Raw genomic sequence first — 19,933 nt, forward strand, 5'->3', positions numbered from 1 at the left:
AGCAGCTGCTGCCGTTGAACTTTTGGCTGGTGAAAATTGTTGCTATGTTATTGATGAAGAACCATGTGTTCAGACTGAAGGCAAAGTTGAGCAGCCACTCGGCTGTGTTTATTCTCCCCAAGTAGCCAGCCGCCTCGGCAAATACCAATGGTAGCTATTAGCCATTTGCTTTTTCCTTGTGTCTCCAAACAAAAATGTGTGGCAGCAGATAACCACTCAGTAGATGTTGGCATGTCCTGCTGCAATATGAGTTTTTAAAAGGGCACGTGTTAGTTGGTTTTCATAGCTCCACACCAGCGACAGCTGTGATCGGAGGAACAATGTTTTCAGATTGTCTTTCCACCCCACTCTTGTGAATGTGACATATCAGGAACGCCTTGAGGGAACTCCTTGAGGGAATTTCTTAAAATTTGGCTAAAACGTTCACTTGGACCGAAGGATGAACTGATAAAACTTTGGTGGTCAAAGGTCAAGGTCGCTGTGACCTCACATCCATCTCATTCTTGTGAATGTGATATATCAAGAACGCCTGGAGGGAATTTCATTGCATCTGGCACAAATGTCAACTTGGAGTCAAGAGCTGTGTCTTAATTCAGAGTCTGTGAAGGGTCGAGGAAGACATGGCCTCCATAGCCATCGCAGACCGTGAAGGCTGGACCGAAATGAGGCAGTCTGGTCCACAAGGATTTCCTAATTATTATTATTATTATTTTATTTGCGGAGTCTGCCATGTTCTCTTTTTGAAAAGTGATTCCAAAGCGATTCATCCCTGGCGCAGAATGTATCTTGGAATAGGTTGGGACACAAAGGAGTCACCTGGTCTTCGTTGTCTGGGAAACGAAGGACGTATTTCTCAGCAGCATTTGAAGGAGCCTTTGAGATGGTCCTCAAATGCAGCATTTGAGGGATGCAGCCCCTGAATTGAGACACAGTTAATGAACTGCTAAAGATGTGGTGGTCAAAGGTTAAAGGTCATTGTGACCTCACTAAACACGTTTTTGTAATTATAACAAATTCTCAGAGAGCAGAAGCAAGAACCACTGACTTTGGAGTTATTTATGAAATGCTATTCTTCTTAGTAAGACATATCTTCTAATATTTATAATAGTTGAATAAACCCTTATGTTACTTACACATGTCAGAATTTCCTCATCAAATCCCCAAGCTAACCTTTATTTTTTTAAACACAAATCACTTATTTATTTATGCTCTCAATTTTCAACATTAATAACCAACTGATTTACGCTTCTATTGCTCAGAATTGATTCCTGCCTTGTACCCAAGACAGTTTATTTTTGGTTTCTAACAAACCTTCTACAAATCCTTGTGGATTTGATGTAATTCTCATTTTGATACAACTGGACTATTTTATGTAGATCCCATTTTCCATCCTTGTCAATCCATGAACTTTCTCCCAGTTGTAATGATCAATATCCATCGGCACATGTTCAGTTTCGTTCCTGGCGAGTCCTGCTGACTTATGTATGTTTTGCTGCCGCAGACTCAATTTTTATATATGTGCAAATAAACAGACAAAAGGAAAGTAAATAGCATAAACTGATTTGCTCTTCCTGCTACCTTGAATTGGATATATTCCTCTTACTCAAGTGATGTTTATCATTGCAGGCGGGAACGCTTGTCATGGAGTGGAAACATTATTACATGAACAGTTACGCAGTTGCATGTGTCGGAGCTGCTCTCTGGGGAGCTCCCCCACATGAATCCAAACAGCATGCTGAAGACTCAGCAGGGAGGCGCCGTCCACGCCTCCAGGGTACACAGAGGAGAAGTCAGCAGTCGTGTCGCTGAGATGAGGAGTGTATATATATATAATGCATGAGGCATGAGATGCTATTGAAAGTATGATTGATAAAAAACCCGAACAAAAAAAGGACGGGTGAGTAGAGGGAATAGGAGAAAGTAGTCAGTAGTCAGTGGCAGTATAGTAGGGATGGAAAATCTAGATTTGTAATCATTCATATTATTTGATTGCAGCGCATAAGTGGTGTTGTTGTTTAGTTTTTCTATGTTTCCTTACAGGCACCTACTTTACATTTTTTCTGCCAGAAAGTGTCAGAGGTACAGTTTGTAGCCACAGCAGCTAAATGGGTGTGCTGTTTGACAGACGAGCCAAAGAGAGAGGATATCTCCAGGGACACGCTACGCTGGGTGTGCGTAGCCAATGTGAGAGGCCAGATCTAAAGGGGGAAGCTCAGCGATGAATCCCACAGTCAGAGTGGATGTAGCAAATCAAATCTCAGTGTTTCAGGGGATGTAATGGGGGAATGTTGTAGATTAGATGGCGATCCCATCCCTTATCCCACAACCCCTCAGATTGACTGATATTTAAATATGCATACTGACCATTCTTCTTAATGATTTGCTGCTCAGTTACTAGTTGCATTTAGATATTCAGAAACTACTTAGTAACTGGTCATTAATTAGAAATTAGTTCCTGAGTTGTTCCTTTCTTGTTGAAGTTATTCAGGAGTTTTTGTAACTTATTGCAAATGTTACCAATGAGAAAGTTAATGCTGAAGTTTAAGTTATAGGTTAAAACAACTTTTTGGTTATGGTTATTTGTAAATGATGTGAGTTCAGGGCTGAAGTTCAAGGTAAATGTACAGTAGATACTTTTCTTCACACCTCCACTTATTCACTACCGGAAATGATATTTTAAGCGCTCTCTTCAGACCAGAGGGAAATACAGCAACAGTGTTAGAACTTGTTTCCTCATACACATATCTCCAGTGCGCTCTGCTTTCTCTGAGGTGCAGTGGCCTGAAATTGACAAATCTTCAAAATAGAGATGAGTAAACTTGCAAACTGATGCACAGATGGAACAGATACATCCAGCAAAGAGGGGATGTCTTTAAGGAAGATGGGAGCAAGTGTAACTTTGAGTCCTTATTGCTGAAAGATGTAAAAACCAAATGACCAGATTTATCACTGGATTGATTGATGATTTGATCAATAAATACAAATAACCATTAGCATCATTGAAGCTATTAGAGAATTTACTTGAAACGTATGAAGGACAGTTCAGTAATAGTCTGTATATTTCACTTTTGTTTTTCAATTTCATGCCCAAGCAGTCAACCCATGTTGCAGGGTATATTGCACCATTCAGTCTGTGTAAGATTTATAGGAGCAATATAACCACTAACTCCTACTTAATGTCACCAGTCCCTCCTCTGTCTCCACACCCGGTGTCATTCAATTCACTTCCATATCTCGGTTTTATGTGTCTCTGTATGAGATGAGGCTTTTCGAAAAGTGATAGTTATATATTTGTGATATATTTCCAATTATATAATATAATTATGTAGCAATTTTTGTCTTTTAAAGTTTACGCATTGTGACTGCAAACATTACCTTTAGGATTTGCAATAGTCATTTAGGTTATTTGCTGTCTAAAAATGTAATACGGGGTTCAGGTCATTAACCGATTTGAAAACGATACAGTGAAAATTAAGATTTATCTGAAGCCAATGCAAGATAAGCGGATATGGTTAACAATTAATCGAAATATTATCGAAATCGCAATATGGACAAGTGCAATGTTCAAATCGCAGGAGCTGCAATTTGTTTTTTTTATAAAAGTGAAATGTGACTAAACAGAGATGCTCCGGGCCGCAAATCATATTCACCACACGGAAAGGAACATGATTGTTTGGTACAAGCTCCAACAAAAATCACACCAAGAAGAGAAAATAAAATGCAAAAAAGACTTTCCAACTGAAATCGCAACTATATCGTGACTATATATCGTTCAGCTCTAATGGTGGAGCCATTGCAGAGGTTTTCAAACTGCAAGGTAAAGGTACAATGTGAGGTGAAAAGTGCAGGTGTGTACAGGTGTTCTAAAAACAACGAGAAGTAAAGGATTGTAGTTTGGCCTGCTGATATCTCTTGCTTACCGCCAGTCTAACAGCAGCAGCTGGGACACGCAGCTCATGGAATCAGTTAAAGTACTTTAAGACCCTTAGTGCCGTGTTGCAGCAATTTGCGTCAAAAGCATTTTCCTCTGAGTCATAACTCAGTCAAATCTGGATATTTGTGTCTCACACTTCCGGAGGATATCGTTAGCACCTCGTTCATCACAAATAACTGGCCTTAAATCTGCTTAGAAATTGTAGTTTTCTTTAATATCACATTAATCCAGAGATAATCATTTGCCTTGGATACATTGCAAAGGAGAACTTCTAATAGCTAATTCAGTGAACTGTTAATGGTGCTAGTTTTCCCGAATGTGAATGTGAATAAACAAATACAGGCAAAAAAACAGGTGTAAAACAATTACATTCAAACGTCCAAATGTTCACGTTTGTTCATATTCTTTTACCAACGCAACAGTTTCTCTCCCTGCCGTCCACAGGAATAAAAGATTAGTCAACCACGATCATATACATATTCACATACATACATAAATATCATAAATAAAACAAGGGGCAGTAATTGCCTGTGATGTAATCAGCAGTACTGAAGCACACACTCTGCAATCAAATGCCCATAACTACACATTAAAGAAGTCTACACCTTCATGTTCTTATAACAAACTAAATAAATCCTGTATCAGTCTGAATAGATTTACATCCATATTTACATCTATATCTATATAAATCTATATATGACTGAAAATCTCTTGAGCTGTGTCTTAAAAGAAATCTTATTCAGGGATTTTCAGATAAATTATGGTAAATTATTCCAGTTAACGGCTGTCCTTAACAGCTACCTGTCTCTGTCTATTTCTTTAGTAATGCTTACTGCATGTAAAGGTTACTCCTCAGAAAACACAGTTTTGCCGTTTAATTACATATTTCTCAGAAGAAGGCTAGAAAACTACACGTCAGCCTCTCCGCCACCCTCAGCCAGGACAGACCAGTGTTCATCCTGTCAACTTCCCGTCTGTACGAATGGTCCAGGACCAGACATGCCACTCAGGCGTGCACGATCTAAAGCTTGTGCGGATCTTTTTTTCTTTTTTTTTTTGCTGCACTGCATCACATCACAGTAGCCGACATGTGTCAGAAACAAGCATTGTACAGGCAGTTTAATGTTTTGAAGTTATGTCAGAATGTAAATAAGAAAGATATGATGTGAAATGATTTACTCTAGTTCTGTGGATTACAGCATTTCAGTGAATATTTCTAGGCTTAATAGACATTATGCATTCATGAGCCTGGGTCCCTGTTGTACACTAATTTTCAGTTTTGGGTCCTTAGTTAAAAAAGAAAAGAAAAAAAAGAATCCCTTTCTATCAGCCACATTGGTGTAAACTGCTCGGTGTCAATGTGTTTTTGTGTATTAAAAGCTAAAAATCACATAATCCTCTAGTTCTGTAGCAAGATTTAAATCATCCAACATTTTATGACAGTGAAAGGAAAGTGTTTTATCTCAGAGAATTTAGCCGCAAACCTACAGAAATATTCAAAGGGAACGTAAACGTATTGGGAATGTATGCAACTCTTTTGCAATGGAATGTAAAACCGCTGCAAATCCTATTTCTAAGTGTTGAAAGGCCAATAGACCTCATTGTATCTGTGACATTTTTCACAGGATTTCCATAAAAAAGGTGCCTTGCATAAAGCTTGACAGCTTTAAATGTGCGATATGAGGAATGCAGTTCCTTTGGACTGAAGGGGGATTTGAATGGCTCTGTTAAAACAACTTATTTTCATTGGGACAGTTTCATTTTCAGTCAATATTAACTCATAAGTCAGAATCTGGCTCTGTCCACGACGTCCACAGCCTGTGTGAAGAGAGATCTATATTCTTGCTTTCCGACTGTAATTCCAGCTCTCTCTTCCTCACGTCCGTGGGCATGATTGCTCTGTTAAATCTCACATTGCAGCGATGTGATTGTGTTGTGATGTTTGGAGAGTGCAGCGCTGTTTCTGTGAAAAGATGTGTACTCTGTGCCCATTATGAAACCTCAGGGTACCCATTACCTTCCCCTCTCACTGAGGATTACATAGATCAGATGCTGGGAAAAAACACACTACAGTGTTATTCATCTAATGCCCCTTTTTGCACCCCTTTTACTATCCCACTTTCTCTCCCTTTTTCCTTCTCTCATCTCTCAGTTTTTCTCCTCTCTCCCTCTCTCACGTCTCCCTCTCTCTTTGTGTTTGCAGGGCCAGTATTGTCCAGAAGAAAATCATCTATTTCCAGGAAGAGGGCTCTCTCACCATTCGGCTTTGTGAGAAAGGTAATGACAGCTGCCCATCATCTCTACCTCTCCCTTGTCGGCTCCTCATCTTTTCATCCCCTACCACTCATCATGGTGCCATTATCCCTTGTTTTATCTGTCGTTTTTTTTGTTTTTTTTCTCTCCCCCTTTCGGAGCAGAACAACTCCCAGTCTTTTATACCGTGTAAAAAAAAATATAAAGCCAGCAGAGGCAGCAGGGAAAACTGTGAGGACAGTGATTTATAGATCTCATGGGAGTCTGTGTGGAATTTAAATATTCCTTTGTATGTCACCACAGAGAAGTGCCATAGCTTTTATGTTACCTGTCATTTCACTGCAGAGAAAAAATGGCGAGCCAGTTTTGGAAATCTGTCAGCACCCCAAACAAACACTAAACCCTTGTGAGACAGTGAGAAGACAGGACTCTCTTAGCTCTGATGCACACGTTTATTGTGCAATAAAAATCAGAGTCTGAACAAATGGTCTCTCAAACTTTATCTCAGGGGAATTTCACTTTCATGAAATCTTCCCATCCTCAAGAAAATCTAATTTTCCAGGCTATTATGCAAGCCAATCAAGCCACACCGTTTCAATTTGCTGACATAAGTTAGGCGTCTTTGGTGTTTGACTCATCCCGCTATAACTTAGATGTCAAGTGAGGATTTCTTCCGAATAATTTGGCAAGTCATAAATATTCAAGTACTCCCCTTGACCTATCTTTGCAAAACATTGGTCCAGTGCAATATCTGAATATTTATGAATCTCTGTCAAGGCTAATGTGTTATTTAAATACCAGTTTATTCCATGGATGTAATTTTGTGACATTCTCCCTGTTCAAATTGTAGTCATTCATCTGGTAATTTATGCAGGTGTGCACTTGTGTTAAAGCTTACACACCGACTTGTCTCTGTTTGTCTGTTAAATCCTCAGCTGTGTATAATTTATTTGGTTTGAGCATCTCGTCTCTAGCCTTACAATCTTGACGGAGGGGAGTGTATGTGCATCACGTCCTGTCTCCCTGCAGAGCGTGTGTTTGGTGAAGCTACGGGAGCTCCTGCCTTGGAGTGCTGCGCCTGTGGAACAGCCAAGTACAGACTCACCTTCTACGGCAACTGGTCGGAGAAAGTGCATCCCAAAGACTATCCGAGTGAGTTGGACAGCACGCATGTACACCGTGCACATTAGAGAACGCACTGCAGATCTGCAGGAAAATTCATCATCATTCAAGCATGTGTTTCTCCAGCGTGGTAGGGGTTTTGGCTCTTGGGTGGAAAATTACCCAGAAAATGAGACAAAAAAGTATGAGAAGAAAATGGCACAAAAATTATGATGAGTGTGGATAAGATCAACACAGCTGCACAGCTTTAGAGTCAACTCACTGAAAACAGCTCTTGAAGAAATAGTTTGATATTTTGCTTATTTGCTTTCTTGTCGAGAGTTAGCTCAAGCTCTTATTACTTTACTTTATTGATAAATATAACTTTTTTTTATCAATAATTAAATGACTACTACTGTCAGCTAGTGTTTATTTAAGCCACTCAAACTCTTCTCTCTTTCTTTTTCTTTCCTCCTGCTCCCGTCTTCCAGGACGAGCCAACCACTGGTCGGCTCTGATTGGTGCGTCCCACTCCAGAGGGTACGTGCTGTGGGAGTACGGAGGCTACGCCAGTGAGGGAGTCCGTCAGGTTGCTGAGTTCGGTTCCCCGATAAAGATGGAAGAACAGATTCGACAGAAGGTAGAACTGACATGAGATGAGGGCTGTGTGGGTCTCTTGTCAGTCCATTTCTGATGTAACAGCACTATGTTCGTGTCTTTCCATTTGTTCTCTGACCCTCATGTTGGACCAAACCTATGTGCTAGTGCCAAGAAATGGGATCTGTACAAGAATATCCAAGAGTCCAAAAAAAATCCAAGTTCACTCAAACTGCAACACTCATCAGAGCAAATACAGTAGAGTGCAGATTCACGCTCGCATTTACAACATACTGTGAGGTTAATGACGGGCTGAGGCAACAACAATCTGAAATGACACACACTAAACTAATTTTCCTCTGATAAAATGGCGGCTGATGAATGTGCAATACAGTGAAATCCCCATTTCCACATCAGACGAAGCATTTACATAGCAACACTGCGCTCACCATCTCATTATGCTGGACTCTGCGTGAATTCAGATTCCTGTGGAAAACATCAGCGCACGTCTATTGAGTGAACTATGCCTTTAGGGGATCAGATATTTTTGGAAGGCATCCATTGGACAGCACCCCAAGAGGACAGGCCGTTGCATCAGAATATGTTGTGTGTGTGTGTGTTTGTGTGTGTGTGTGTGTGTGTGAATTGAAACATAGCACAGACAGGGAGGAGAGCATGACTGGACACAGCTGAGAGGTGTGCTTGAGCATACTTGTGTGTGCATGTGTTTGTAGGTGAGTCAAATGCTTGCATGGCTATTTAAACCGGAACCCGTATCGGGCTGGGTAATGTGAAATGGGAAAGAAATTGGCCGACTGTTCTACGTGGCTATCCCTTTAAACGGCAACTTTATACTGCTTCAGCTTGAACGAACCTCCTTCACCTTCACCCTACGCCCACTTACATTTCCACCCCCTCACAACTAAGTTTAAAGAAATGAAAATTAACATATGATTCTTTTCAATTAATTCAAACACAACCAACCTACGTTGCCTAGCTCTGAAAAACATTGCACTATAGACTCAACATTACTCTGTTCATTCGTGGTGCCTTTACTGCCTCACTCGAGGAACTAGCTAACATTTTACAAGAAAGAGAATTTCAGGGTCACAGTGTGAAAAGATGTAAGATTTTATCCATATGGACCAGCCCTAATCTACATGTTGCATATATGTCGCTCGTGAGTGCTGGTTCGACTCGGGCCTCCAGAATACAGCTGTCTCTGTGCATCCTCTTTCTGCCACTCTCTCTCTCTCTCTCTCACTCTGTGGGTACTGAAAGGTGTGTCCTGGCCATTTGCGGGGGAACAATAGTGTGTTGTTAGTGGGCTGTCAGTGTGGTGTGTGCCTGTCAGTTTAGGTTTGGGCTGTTGTGTGGAGACATTAGAGGCTGACGGACAGCCCTAACTCCTCTCTTGGCTGGCTCTGTCTGTCTCTGGGGCTAATAACTACCCTGACACAATGGAAACTTCAGCCCGTTTCATAGCGGAATGAGATGGCTTGATTGTGTACTGTAGACTGGAATGTTAGCTATTGAGCTGTAGAATGAAACAGCTTGATTGTACACTGTACACTGGAATGTCAGCTATTGAGTTTTTCTTGGACTTTGTAACAGGGAGTCTTCAAACTTTTTCTAATCCATGAATCAAAAAACTTTTTGGTGGCCTGCACGGTGTCCCAACCATTAAATGAAAACTACGATTTTCACTTAAAAATTGTAGTAGGCTGTATTTTCAATTTGAGGGGCAGTATCGACCCACAAGTACAAAAACAAGTAATATAAAATCATATCTACTAAAATAAATATAAAAATCCATTGTAACACATTACACATACTAACAATGGTTCAAAGTCTTGAACAGATTTACCAGTTATTCAAGAGAATAGGCAAGAATCAATGTGTGAGTGAGATTAGTTATTCTTTGATTAATTGATTAATTGTTTAGAGTCTTCATAATCCAAGAAATGTCTAAAAATATTGTAGAATTGTAGTTATGTCAGACCAACAGTATAAAGTGTTAAATGATATAAATCAGCACATCATCAGCAAATTATCCCATCTTAGAAGCTGGAACAGGCAAATCTTTAAGAAATTGACTTAAACAATTAATTTTTTTACTAAAACTGATCAACCTACGAATAGTTTTTGCCCTCGAGGACATTCATTGAAATTGCTAAACTTTCCTGTGTTGCCCTGATGTGCTGTAATCACTGAACTGATAGAAACAGTGTGAAAATCAGCCAGCAATTTCCTCACTAACATAGTTTTTTAAAAATATAATAGTGTAACTATTGTGCATTGTGCAAGGATTGATACCATTCTCACATCTGTGCGTGACATATGAAGCTGCAGGTGGTTAGCTTTGCTCATTATAGAGACTGGAAATGCAATGGAAATGCTCTGTCCAAAGGAAACAAAATCTGCCCAAAAGCATCTCTAAAACTCACTAACTAACAAGTTATAACTCAAAAAAGTGTAAAAATGACAGTTTGTGGTTCTCTAGGGATGCAAAATGTTATGTGTGAGTTATAAAGCAAATGAGCGTAAGCAATAAAGTACTGAAGTATTCCGCAGGGAAGCAGATTACAGACAGAGGAGTAAATAGTGGACTACAGCTGGAAAAGTTCTCATTCTTTAGTCTCATGAGAACTTTGAATTTATGTTAAATACTGCAGTTGACAGTCTGACTCTGACACTCTGCCAGATGGGCTGTGAGAGTCAAGTCATCTTCATATCATCATCAGCAGCCAGTCACATAAATGGATCCAAGCTAAGTGTATTCATCAGCACACTGGAGTGACTGATGACACTATATTTTCCTTCAGGTTCATTTCAGTTTTTGTGGGTCCTCATGCACATAAACACACTCCACCTTGTAGATAAAACAGTTTCTGTAGTTGTTGAAAAAAAATAAAAAATATGTTTTTTGGTTTTAGATACAAACTAAAGCACACACATACACACACACGCTGTTTTCAATTCTGTGGGGCATCTAAGTTCGGACTGGGTGAACATCGAAGTGGCGGCTGTAAAGGTGGGAAGCCGACATGGGTCAGTAATCCCTGTCTTAGCTGAGAATCCCAACCATCCAGAGGAGCAATCAGCTGTGGTGATGTGTGGACAAAGACTTAAGACCAACCTCTCCAGCCCAGTGCCGACCCACGCTCCCCTAACTAACGCACACAAGACGGGCAGACAGAGACGCAGACAGACAGGCAGGGAAGATGAGACCGGAGAGCTCTCGCTGTGATGATTTTAGTACAAGCCAGAACATCTCTGTCAGAACTTGTGCACTGCAGGAAGACATCATGTTGTTCAGAAAGTCATGAGGCAGCATTTAATAACCAGTCAGAAATTACAGACGTGTTTGTTCTGCAAGCAAATATTTAGAATAGATGTTGACACAACAGCCTGCTCTGTCTTACTACTGTAAACTGTCTAAGTCAAAGTTGAGAATTGCTGCTGCATAGATTACACAATCATGACCTAAATTTAATCTCTCTCCTGCTTGTTTGTTGAAGTTGACCTTGGCCATCATTGGCCCTCCATCAGATGCTCCCTGCTAAGCATGTGAGCACAAAGACTCACTTGACAGGACCTGACATGCATGAGGCTGTGGAAAATATGTGTGATAAAGCTCATTTTGAAAAGCTTCAGGCACATATAAGCTCACACCGCAGCACCAACAACACATTGCTACACACCAGCTGAGAGTCCTAGCTACTTTCTCAAAATGGGTCTCCTTAAATGCCGGCACCGCTGACTTAACAGCATTCAGCTACAGGTTAAAACGTGCCAAGGTCCTAAAGCAATTTTGTCACTTCACTGAAGCTGTCAGACTAAGGTACGCATCCTTTGTAAACAAACAGAGCTGCATGGAGGGAAAAGATTCACTCGACTTAACACAAACAAAGTTCTGTATTTTTATCCTAAATCTGTCTCACTTTTTTCACATTACATACTTGCATACAAGTGTTTCAAGGCGGATTTTGCATTTCCTCTTCCCTGCACAGAACTAGTTGTAAATTGCTTTTTTAAACTTGGTGTCAGCTCATCTGTACACTACTAGGTACACGTCAGTCATAACAGTGATCATTAGCATTATGAAAGTCTCCCAGGTTATGAGCAAGTTTTATTGTCAAATATTTCACCCAAGATTTAAGAGTGCTTAAGACGAGCACAATTTTTGAAAATCAGCAGAGGAACAGATGACAGATGTCATAGTATTTGGGGACCTAAAAAAACTTTTAAAGCAAAAGCTCAAGCACATCCCAAAATGGGAAGATAGACATGTTTAAAATTAATGAGAAATTAATATAAAAACATATATAAGCTTATAGAATTTTTATGTTTTTTTTTTTTTTTTAAAGTAAACTTGCATATGTGAATTAAAAACATATTGTTAACATGTGTGCTTGCAACATGTTATACCAAATGAAAATCAATCATAGATATTTTTTATACACGTACATATACAAACTACTACTACTTACTATTCTACTATATTATATATTTCAGATATGTTATAAACTTATATCTTCATATATCCAGAGGACATATATATGTGATAATATATCCCCTTACAGGTGACATATATGGCAACACCACTCTTGATATAGGGACGAATATGTCTACATGTATATGTATATATGTATGAATGGGTTTTAGCTGCTTCCCCCTGTGTCTAATCTCTCTGCTAAGCTAAACTAAGCTAAGCTAAGCTAAGCTAAGCTAACCTAACCAGACAGTGGTTGTGGCTCCATATTTAGCCTACAGTCATGAGAATGGTATCAATTTTCTCATCTGACTTCTGTGATTTCTAAATTTTTAATATTCACACCACACACACAGTCCTTGTAGTCTTCATTAGGTGAGTTAAAGCTGAGTGATTTTGTACTGAAGGTACTGCTGTCAGTAAGGTAAGACACATACGAACTAAAAGCATCCTTTTAATGTCACTGCTCTCATACTCCAGAAACAAAATTACACGGCACATCTAATTAGTGATTGCTTTGAAATGTCAGATGCAGCTGAGAGTGTGTAACGATCACACAAATGGAGGTGGTAAAATGTGAAGAGCTACTGGCCAAGGAGTAAATCCTCAACCTTTTCAATGCCACGGTGCGCCAAACATGGGACCAAAAAAAAGAAAAGAAAAAGAAGCTACCTAATTATTGCTCGCTGTGAAATGCCACATGCTCTCTGCCAGGTGTGATCACACTAAGATCGGGCAGCAAAATGTCAAGAGCTGCTGGCCAATGAGCCATTTGTATCAAATCTAAAGAGGAGAAGTGTGATCACACGCCGAGTCAATTACATTTTAATGAAGTTAATACAATCCTCCGCCTCCTGAGTGATTCCCACATCCGAAAAAAAATCTACCGCAGCTGGCTCGCTCCACGGTGTACTCCTGCTCACCTCTAAAAGGATTTGTCAGTTGGGTTCTCCCTCCCTCTGCATGCATTGCTCAGCAGGCGCCTCGGGGCATCGCTTGTCATGCCTACATCTGTTGTGAAAAGCCATGTGACGTGCGATTTCTTTTAGGTGGAAGCTTAACATGTTTTTTAAAAACCTGGCTCAGCCCTCCGCACTGTAGGGAGCAGTCAGTATCTCGCCTTTTCCTTTCAAAGCAGCGAGACAAAAAAAAAAAGGAGGCAGGAGTATAAAGACAGGAGGACACACAGGTCTGGATTTTCCCTCCAAACGGTACCGTGAGCCAAAGGCCTGGCCGTATACCGCCCCGGGCTTGTACCTATCAGGCCTCCTTGGGGAAAGCTGCAGCTGATATTTCCTCTGTACAAAGTGAGACTTCTTTACATTACAAAGTCTCCGCCTGACAAAAAGTTTGACTCTTAGAAATGTGGAATGTGTCACGGTGACTCGCTCTGTGCCGGGAGAGATCAGTCATGGGGAGGGAAGTGCATCTGCAGGTTTCCACTGCTGGTCTGACGCTGCTTCACCTGCACAACCTTCTCCTCCGCAGATGCTGTTCAAGTCATTTCATACTTACTCGCATATTTTTATTAAAGTTTTTTATCGGTGTCCTCTGTCTTTCCTCTTTCAGATTTTTTTTTTTGTTGTCCTTTTTTTTTTTTTTTTTTTTTTAACGCCTTCCTTCTCGATTGTTGTTTTCTTATGCATAATTCTCTCCCTCTCTTCCTTCCTTTCCTGTCTGTTCCACACTTGCCTCATGGCTCCTTCCTTTCTTTCTAACCAGTCTTACTTCAGTCTATTTATTTCCTTCCATGGGAATCCATGAATTTGAATGGAAAAAATATATTTTTAGCTACAGGAACCTTTCTTCCATTCTTGTTTCCACAATTCCAGCTGTCTTTCCGTCGCCTGCATATTTCTTTTCCTTACTCCTTTCTTCCATATTTGCATTATTCTTTTTCTTCCATCCATCCTTTATTTCTCTCCTATCACTGCATTTTCTCCAAACACCTCACTGACTAACTGACTGACATCCCTTCATGAACATCCCCCAGAATGCCTTTTTTCTCCTCGTGCTCTTATGAGCGTATCAGTTTCCCTCTTTTCTCGACTGTCTCATTTTTCCGCTATCTTACTCTCTCTATCCTTTCTTTCTCTGTTTTCTCAGGCTTTTTTTATTTTTTATTTTTATTTTTTACAATTTTCTCTCTGTTTTGAAAGGCCTTATTTTAAATAGATTGTCAGAGAAGGGTGAGATGAAGGAGAAAAGACAGGGTGGGAGAAGAGGACCAAGAGAACCCTCCTTCACTTTCATCTGTCTGCTCAAAATACCTCACAGGAAATTGCTGCAGACATGCCACAGATAGACATAAAGGCCAACAGGCACACACACACACACACACACACACACACACACACACACACACACACACACACACAATCCACTCCCTACATCTTTATTGCTCCTCGCAGACGTCCGGATTGCACCACTGAACAGAGGAAGAGCACAAGGTGCACCGAGAGCACTCCAAAGTTTCCCTCCGATTCCTTTCTTATGGCTGACACCTGTCAGATTAAGAGCGAAGGAAGTAATGCTAAGTGATGTACTTTCTCTCGCCGAGTGTATCTCTGTGTGCATGTTCACAAACCGTCACCGCTCTCCGAGATGTTTTGTCAAGCCGTCACAGCATCTCCTCTCTACTGAGAGAAATGTTCTTGTGCTGCTGCTCAGAACGCCTCAGCAGGGAATTTCTCTCCGTCGGTTTGGTAGTTAGCCAGAATCGCTGTTCGACATGCGTGCAGTGAAGGGGAGCAGTATCAGCTCCAGACTCCGCAACTGCTTTTGACTACAGAGAATCTTTATAGTTTTTGTTTTACCTTCAAAACGTCCGCAAACAGTGAAATATATCGTAAATCTGATTCAGTTTAAGTGAAACATCATTTAGTTGTTTAGTTTTAACCAAAACTAAAAGTCATTATATTGTCATGTTTTTTGTTTTTAAAGTTTTGTATGTCCTGCTTTCTGAAGCTACAGTTGTCGTCTTTGATGTTTACTGTTAGCATACTGACATTAGCTTTTAGCTAACACGTAAACAGTTGCTTACACTATTCAAGTTAGCAGACAAGGCAGTGTTTACCTGTTTATATCGGGCTGTAGTTCACACGCACACACACACACACACACACACACACACGGGGAAATTGTTGGGTCTCTGTAAATATCACTATAAAGAGAAGGTCTAGACTTGCTTTATTTGAAAAGTGTCTTGACATAACTTCTGTTGTGAATTGACACTTTACAATAAAAATGGACTTGACACGATATAATTGGAGCTGCCTGTGTTCTCACTTTAGCTTGAGACAAGCTGCTAACCTACGCATAGCCCAGAAACATAAAACCGCTAACTAGCCTAATTACAACGCTAACACATGCATCCTTTGCTAATGATATGTTAACGTTGGCTGAGTTTCATGAATTGTTGTTTGTCCTGCCTACTTTGTTTTTGCGTCTTGTTTAACGCTTTCAGTCTAAACATGTTATTTTTTAATTCTTCCAAGATTAGTAATATTAGCTTAAATTACATTGGATGCTTAAATGTTGCTGAAAGACATAATCTGGGCCGGAGGATACATTCGAGAGGCGAAGTCATGGCGTCACGTCCAGGCTAGCCTCTGTTCCACTAGCTTCTTTAACTTAAAACAATCTCTCATTTAGCATTTTTGTCATTTGTCTGTCTCAAAAAAAAACAAACATATATTTCCCATATTCTAAGACAAATCTGCATTAACTGTAGCAGTTATGTAAGATTTTAACTAAGGTAAATAAACGAGCACAGGGCATTTAATAACGACTCTTTGTTGAAAACTGTAATGCATTTCGTCATAAATGACTTTTTATTCCGTTTTTATTTGTCACGGAAAAAAACATTATCAACAAATAGTTTCTGTCATTAACCGAACACACAAACACAGAGACGCACAAACATCCCCGGCAGTTCTCACTTTCAAAAGAAATGAGAAGAAAATAGAAAGGTGGGGGTGGGTGTCAAGCTGCAGTAATACAATGTAGATGAACACACTCACAGGTGGACATAATTACTTGGTGCGACTACATGATAACTGTGTCACATCACATTGTCCCTTTGGGGAACAGGAGGTGGAACTTTGTCAAGGCTTCATAAATAATGACGCACTGACGCCAGCAGCGTTTTCTTGATGGAAACATGGGGAATGATTTTATTTTCACTGTTTCTGTTATTCATCATATCTTGATACTTATTGGTTGGAGGTGTCTTGATGAATTCACACTGCTGCCTTACATCAGCCTGACACCTTGCACTTCTCTGCCTCCAGGCATCTACGTTTTAATCAGATACATGTCATCTTCGATAAACACTGAATAGAATATATTACCCTTGTAACCCCTCTGCTGCTGTTGTTTCCAACCATAGTTCACATATGTTATTTTGTACAAGTTATGCATTTCACACCCATGCATGTCTGTGCTGTGCATACACTTTGTCAGGCCTTGGTGCGATTTGACAGTATTTGTCAAGCTGGTCATACATTAAGTTAATATGAGGGTGTTGTCTGCCACACTATATTTGGACTTCACTTGTCTCCGAGAGCAAGAGGTGGGCGGAAAATGAGAGAGACAACTCAGACCAGCACTGTGTGTGTGTGTGTGTGTGTGTGTGTTTGTGTCTTTTTCTCTTTGTGTACTTTGTGATTTGTGCACACGTAGGAGTAGTATTATGTAGCGCTATCTTGAGTTCTCGCCGTGATAGAGTGAGAGGTAGTTAAGTCAGGCAGCAGCCGATGACAATGGGACACACACACACACACACACACACACACACACACACACACACACAGGGTCCTGGGGGGTTTTTGGAAAGCTTTTGGCGGCTGACAGACGGACAGTGTCTCACAACTGACTCTAATTGGCTGAGAGTTTCAGGACGGAGACAACTGGGCGAATGAAGCAGAGGATAAAGACAGTGACAGCTGAGATACATCCTCCCTACCTCCCTAACGTTTATTTCATTTCATTCTCCCTCACACCTCAGCTTTCTAATACCAATAAACGACTGCATCTCCTTTTAATGTGAAAAAAAAAACACAAAATCGCTTGGAAAAAAACAATCTGGTGATCATTGAATGCAGACCTTCTGTATTGTAACATTAAAGATATTGTAGAGGTACTAAGGTCTCAAGTCGCGAGGCTGCATGACTGCATATGCATTCAATGGAAAGATGCTAGTGGGTGGGAACAAAAGTGCATTTGGTGTAGGTTGCATACATTTAAGTGAAGACACATTAGTGCAAGTGCAGAATGTGTCGGTGTGAGGGAATAAATATCACTTCTCCCAAAGCTGTTAAAGCGCAAACTGAATTTGATATTAACACCGTTGAATTATGGTGCAAAAAAGCTGCCTCACTTTTCACACGGCCCTGTTTACCAACATTTGCAGATTTATAGTGTTAACATGAGTAATATCACTCCATTATTTCAGCTTGTTGAGGTTGTGTAGTTTAATTTGTGCTGCGCATGGTTAAGATCTAAAAGGGATTTCAGTCCTCTTGTACAAATTAATTACAACTTCTCTGATAGTGTACATGCTGATTACACTAATTACTGCCTGACCCATCACTGATGTGAAGTGCGGTGAAGATGTAATACTTGTGTATCATGGTGATGTCTCATGAGATTTTTTTTTATTGTTCTATCTGCGATGCAGATGAGTTCGTTAGAGCGAGAGTGGGAACAGGTGTGTGTGATGAGGCTGTCGAAGAAGGGGTGAAGTTGTTATGACGGGGTGAAGTTGTTCCGTAGTAAATTAAATTCTGTTGTAGGTGGTGCGCTCAAGGGGTGGTGGTGATGCGTAAAATGTGATGTCAGTGACTGAGAAAACGGAAATTAATGCTGTTTGTTATTGTGTTTTCACTGAACGTCTGGCTCAGCCTGTGTGTACATGGCGATGAGGCTGGTTCCTGTTGGGTGACTCTGAGAGGGTAAAATGCCACTCACTGGTCAGTTGTAGGAGAGTGGGTGGCAGCTTGCCATGAGGCTACATGATTTATCTGCTACTGTTTTTGTTCCTTTACCTTTTCCTTTTTTGAAGCTCCCAGAGTTTATTTTTAATTTTTCACTTTTTTTTTTTGCTGGAGTCAAAGTGCAGCAGAGGTTCGAGTGTTTATCTTCAGTAATGTGAAATATTTTCGAATGAACGGAATATATGGGTGGAGTTAAGTAGAGAGATTTAAACCAAATATTTTAGATGTGATTGGATTTCTGAAGAGCAGGCGTGACTTAGCAAACGCCAACGGCGCCGTGATTTGGAGCTGAAAAGAGATATTGAGCTACGGAGCTGCAAGAGGGCTAGCTGTTAGCCTCCACACCTGCGTCATTACACCAGGAGGAGGAAACCACGTCATTCATTTTTACTTTTTGTATGTATCTGTGCCTACAGTGCTGCTTTGTTCATCGTGCCCCTCAAAACTGTCCTGAACCACACAGTGTTTACATCGTTGTTAGCTAGCTACAGCTAATGTCTGGAATATTAGCGGATCGGCTGCTTATAGTGAATTATTTTGATTTTATTTTTTATTTTGAACACTCTGTATGTAACTTTTTTTTTTTTTTTACCACAGAGGCACATAAAGACTCAATTATCATCCTCCTGAGAAAAAATAGCCTTTAGCTGGTACATAGACTTTCTTCGGCAGCTTACAGCTAACGGCTAACAGCTAACATTAGCTTTGTCTGTGTAGCATGTTGTGTCGAGCAGGAAGTGTACAGAAAGGTTTTTCAGAGCTTTTTAGATGAAAATGATGAAAATGTTTATTAAGGGGGTTTTAGTGAGAATATAAAGCCATCTGCTAAGAATGATTAAAAATGGTACTAAGCTGTGGAGTTGGATAATTCTCAATAGGTTCAGAGCTAAAACAGTTCTGTGAGAGACATTTATCAAAACTTTCTCTGAATGTTTTTTAAAGACAGACCTGGAAGCAATAATTATATATGTGATGTACTGCCTGAGTATGGGAATTATAGCCATGAGATCTTTGAATGGCGATATCTAAGTCTATCAGCACCATGGGGAAACACTGGGAACTGAGGTTTTCCCTTGAAATCTCTCCCTTCATTTTCTTCTCAATAATACACTTGGGGTAAATTACAGGGTATCATGAATAGATTTGTAATAGTCATTGTAAAATGCGTTCAAGGATATAAGAGCTTACATCATGTCGTTTATTTTGTGTAGGCATATTTATAGTGATCATAAGAACTAAACTGGAATTTTGAATGTTTCCCTTAGCTTCGCTTTTAGCAGCCAGAGTTTAACACTTACAAAGTCCACACTGCATCTGTTTTAAAAACATTATAATATCTTCACATATTAATATATATATATATATTTTTTTTATATTTTAGCAGTTATAATCACTGTGAGATTGGCTGAGCAGGAAAATGTCATTTCAATCATGTGCTGTTTGTTGTTTGTGTGAAAGCAGCATGAAGGAAGGTTCAAAATAGACAAAATGTTATCAGTGCAGTTTTCATTATTATCGAGTGGCCTTATGAGAATAAGACTGAGAACATAAACATCG

The 19,933-nt window shown here is 40.1% G+C and overlaps 1 protein-coding gene across 1 annotated transcript in view; it reads left to right on the forward strand.

Moving 5' to 3' along the window:
* The window catches only part of LOC111655575 (spondin-1-like), an 82,864-nt gene that overhangs the window by 20,976 nt on the left and 41,955 nt on the right, over positions 1 to 19,933 (forward strand). The window contains exons 4-6 of the mRNA XM_023407026.2: positions 6,138 to 6,211; positions 7,217 to 7,339; positions 7,780 to 7,928. Of these exons, the coding sequence (XP_023262794.1) occupies positions 6,138 to 6,211; positions 7,217 to 7,339; positions 7,780 to 7,928 (346 nt within the window). The remainder of the gene's footprint in view (positions 1 to 6,137; positions 6,212 to 7,216; positions 7,340 to 7,779; positions 7,929 to 19,933) is intronic.

This window comes from Seriola lalandi, unplaced genomic scaffold (genome assembly GCF_002814215.2).
Source record: "Seriola lalandi dorsalis isolate HSWRI2012SDOR001 ecotype SW California unplaced genomic scaffold, Sedor1 jcf7180002054325, whole genome shotgun sequence".
Classification (NCBI taxonomy): Eukaryota; Metazoa; Chordata; class Actinopteri; order Carangiformes; family Carangidae; genus Seriola; species Seriola lalandi.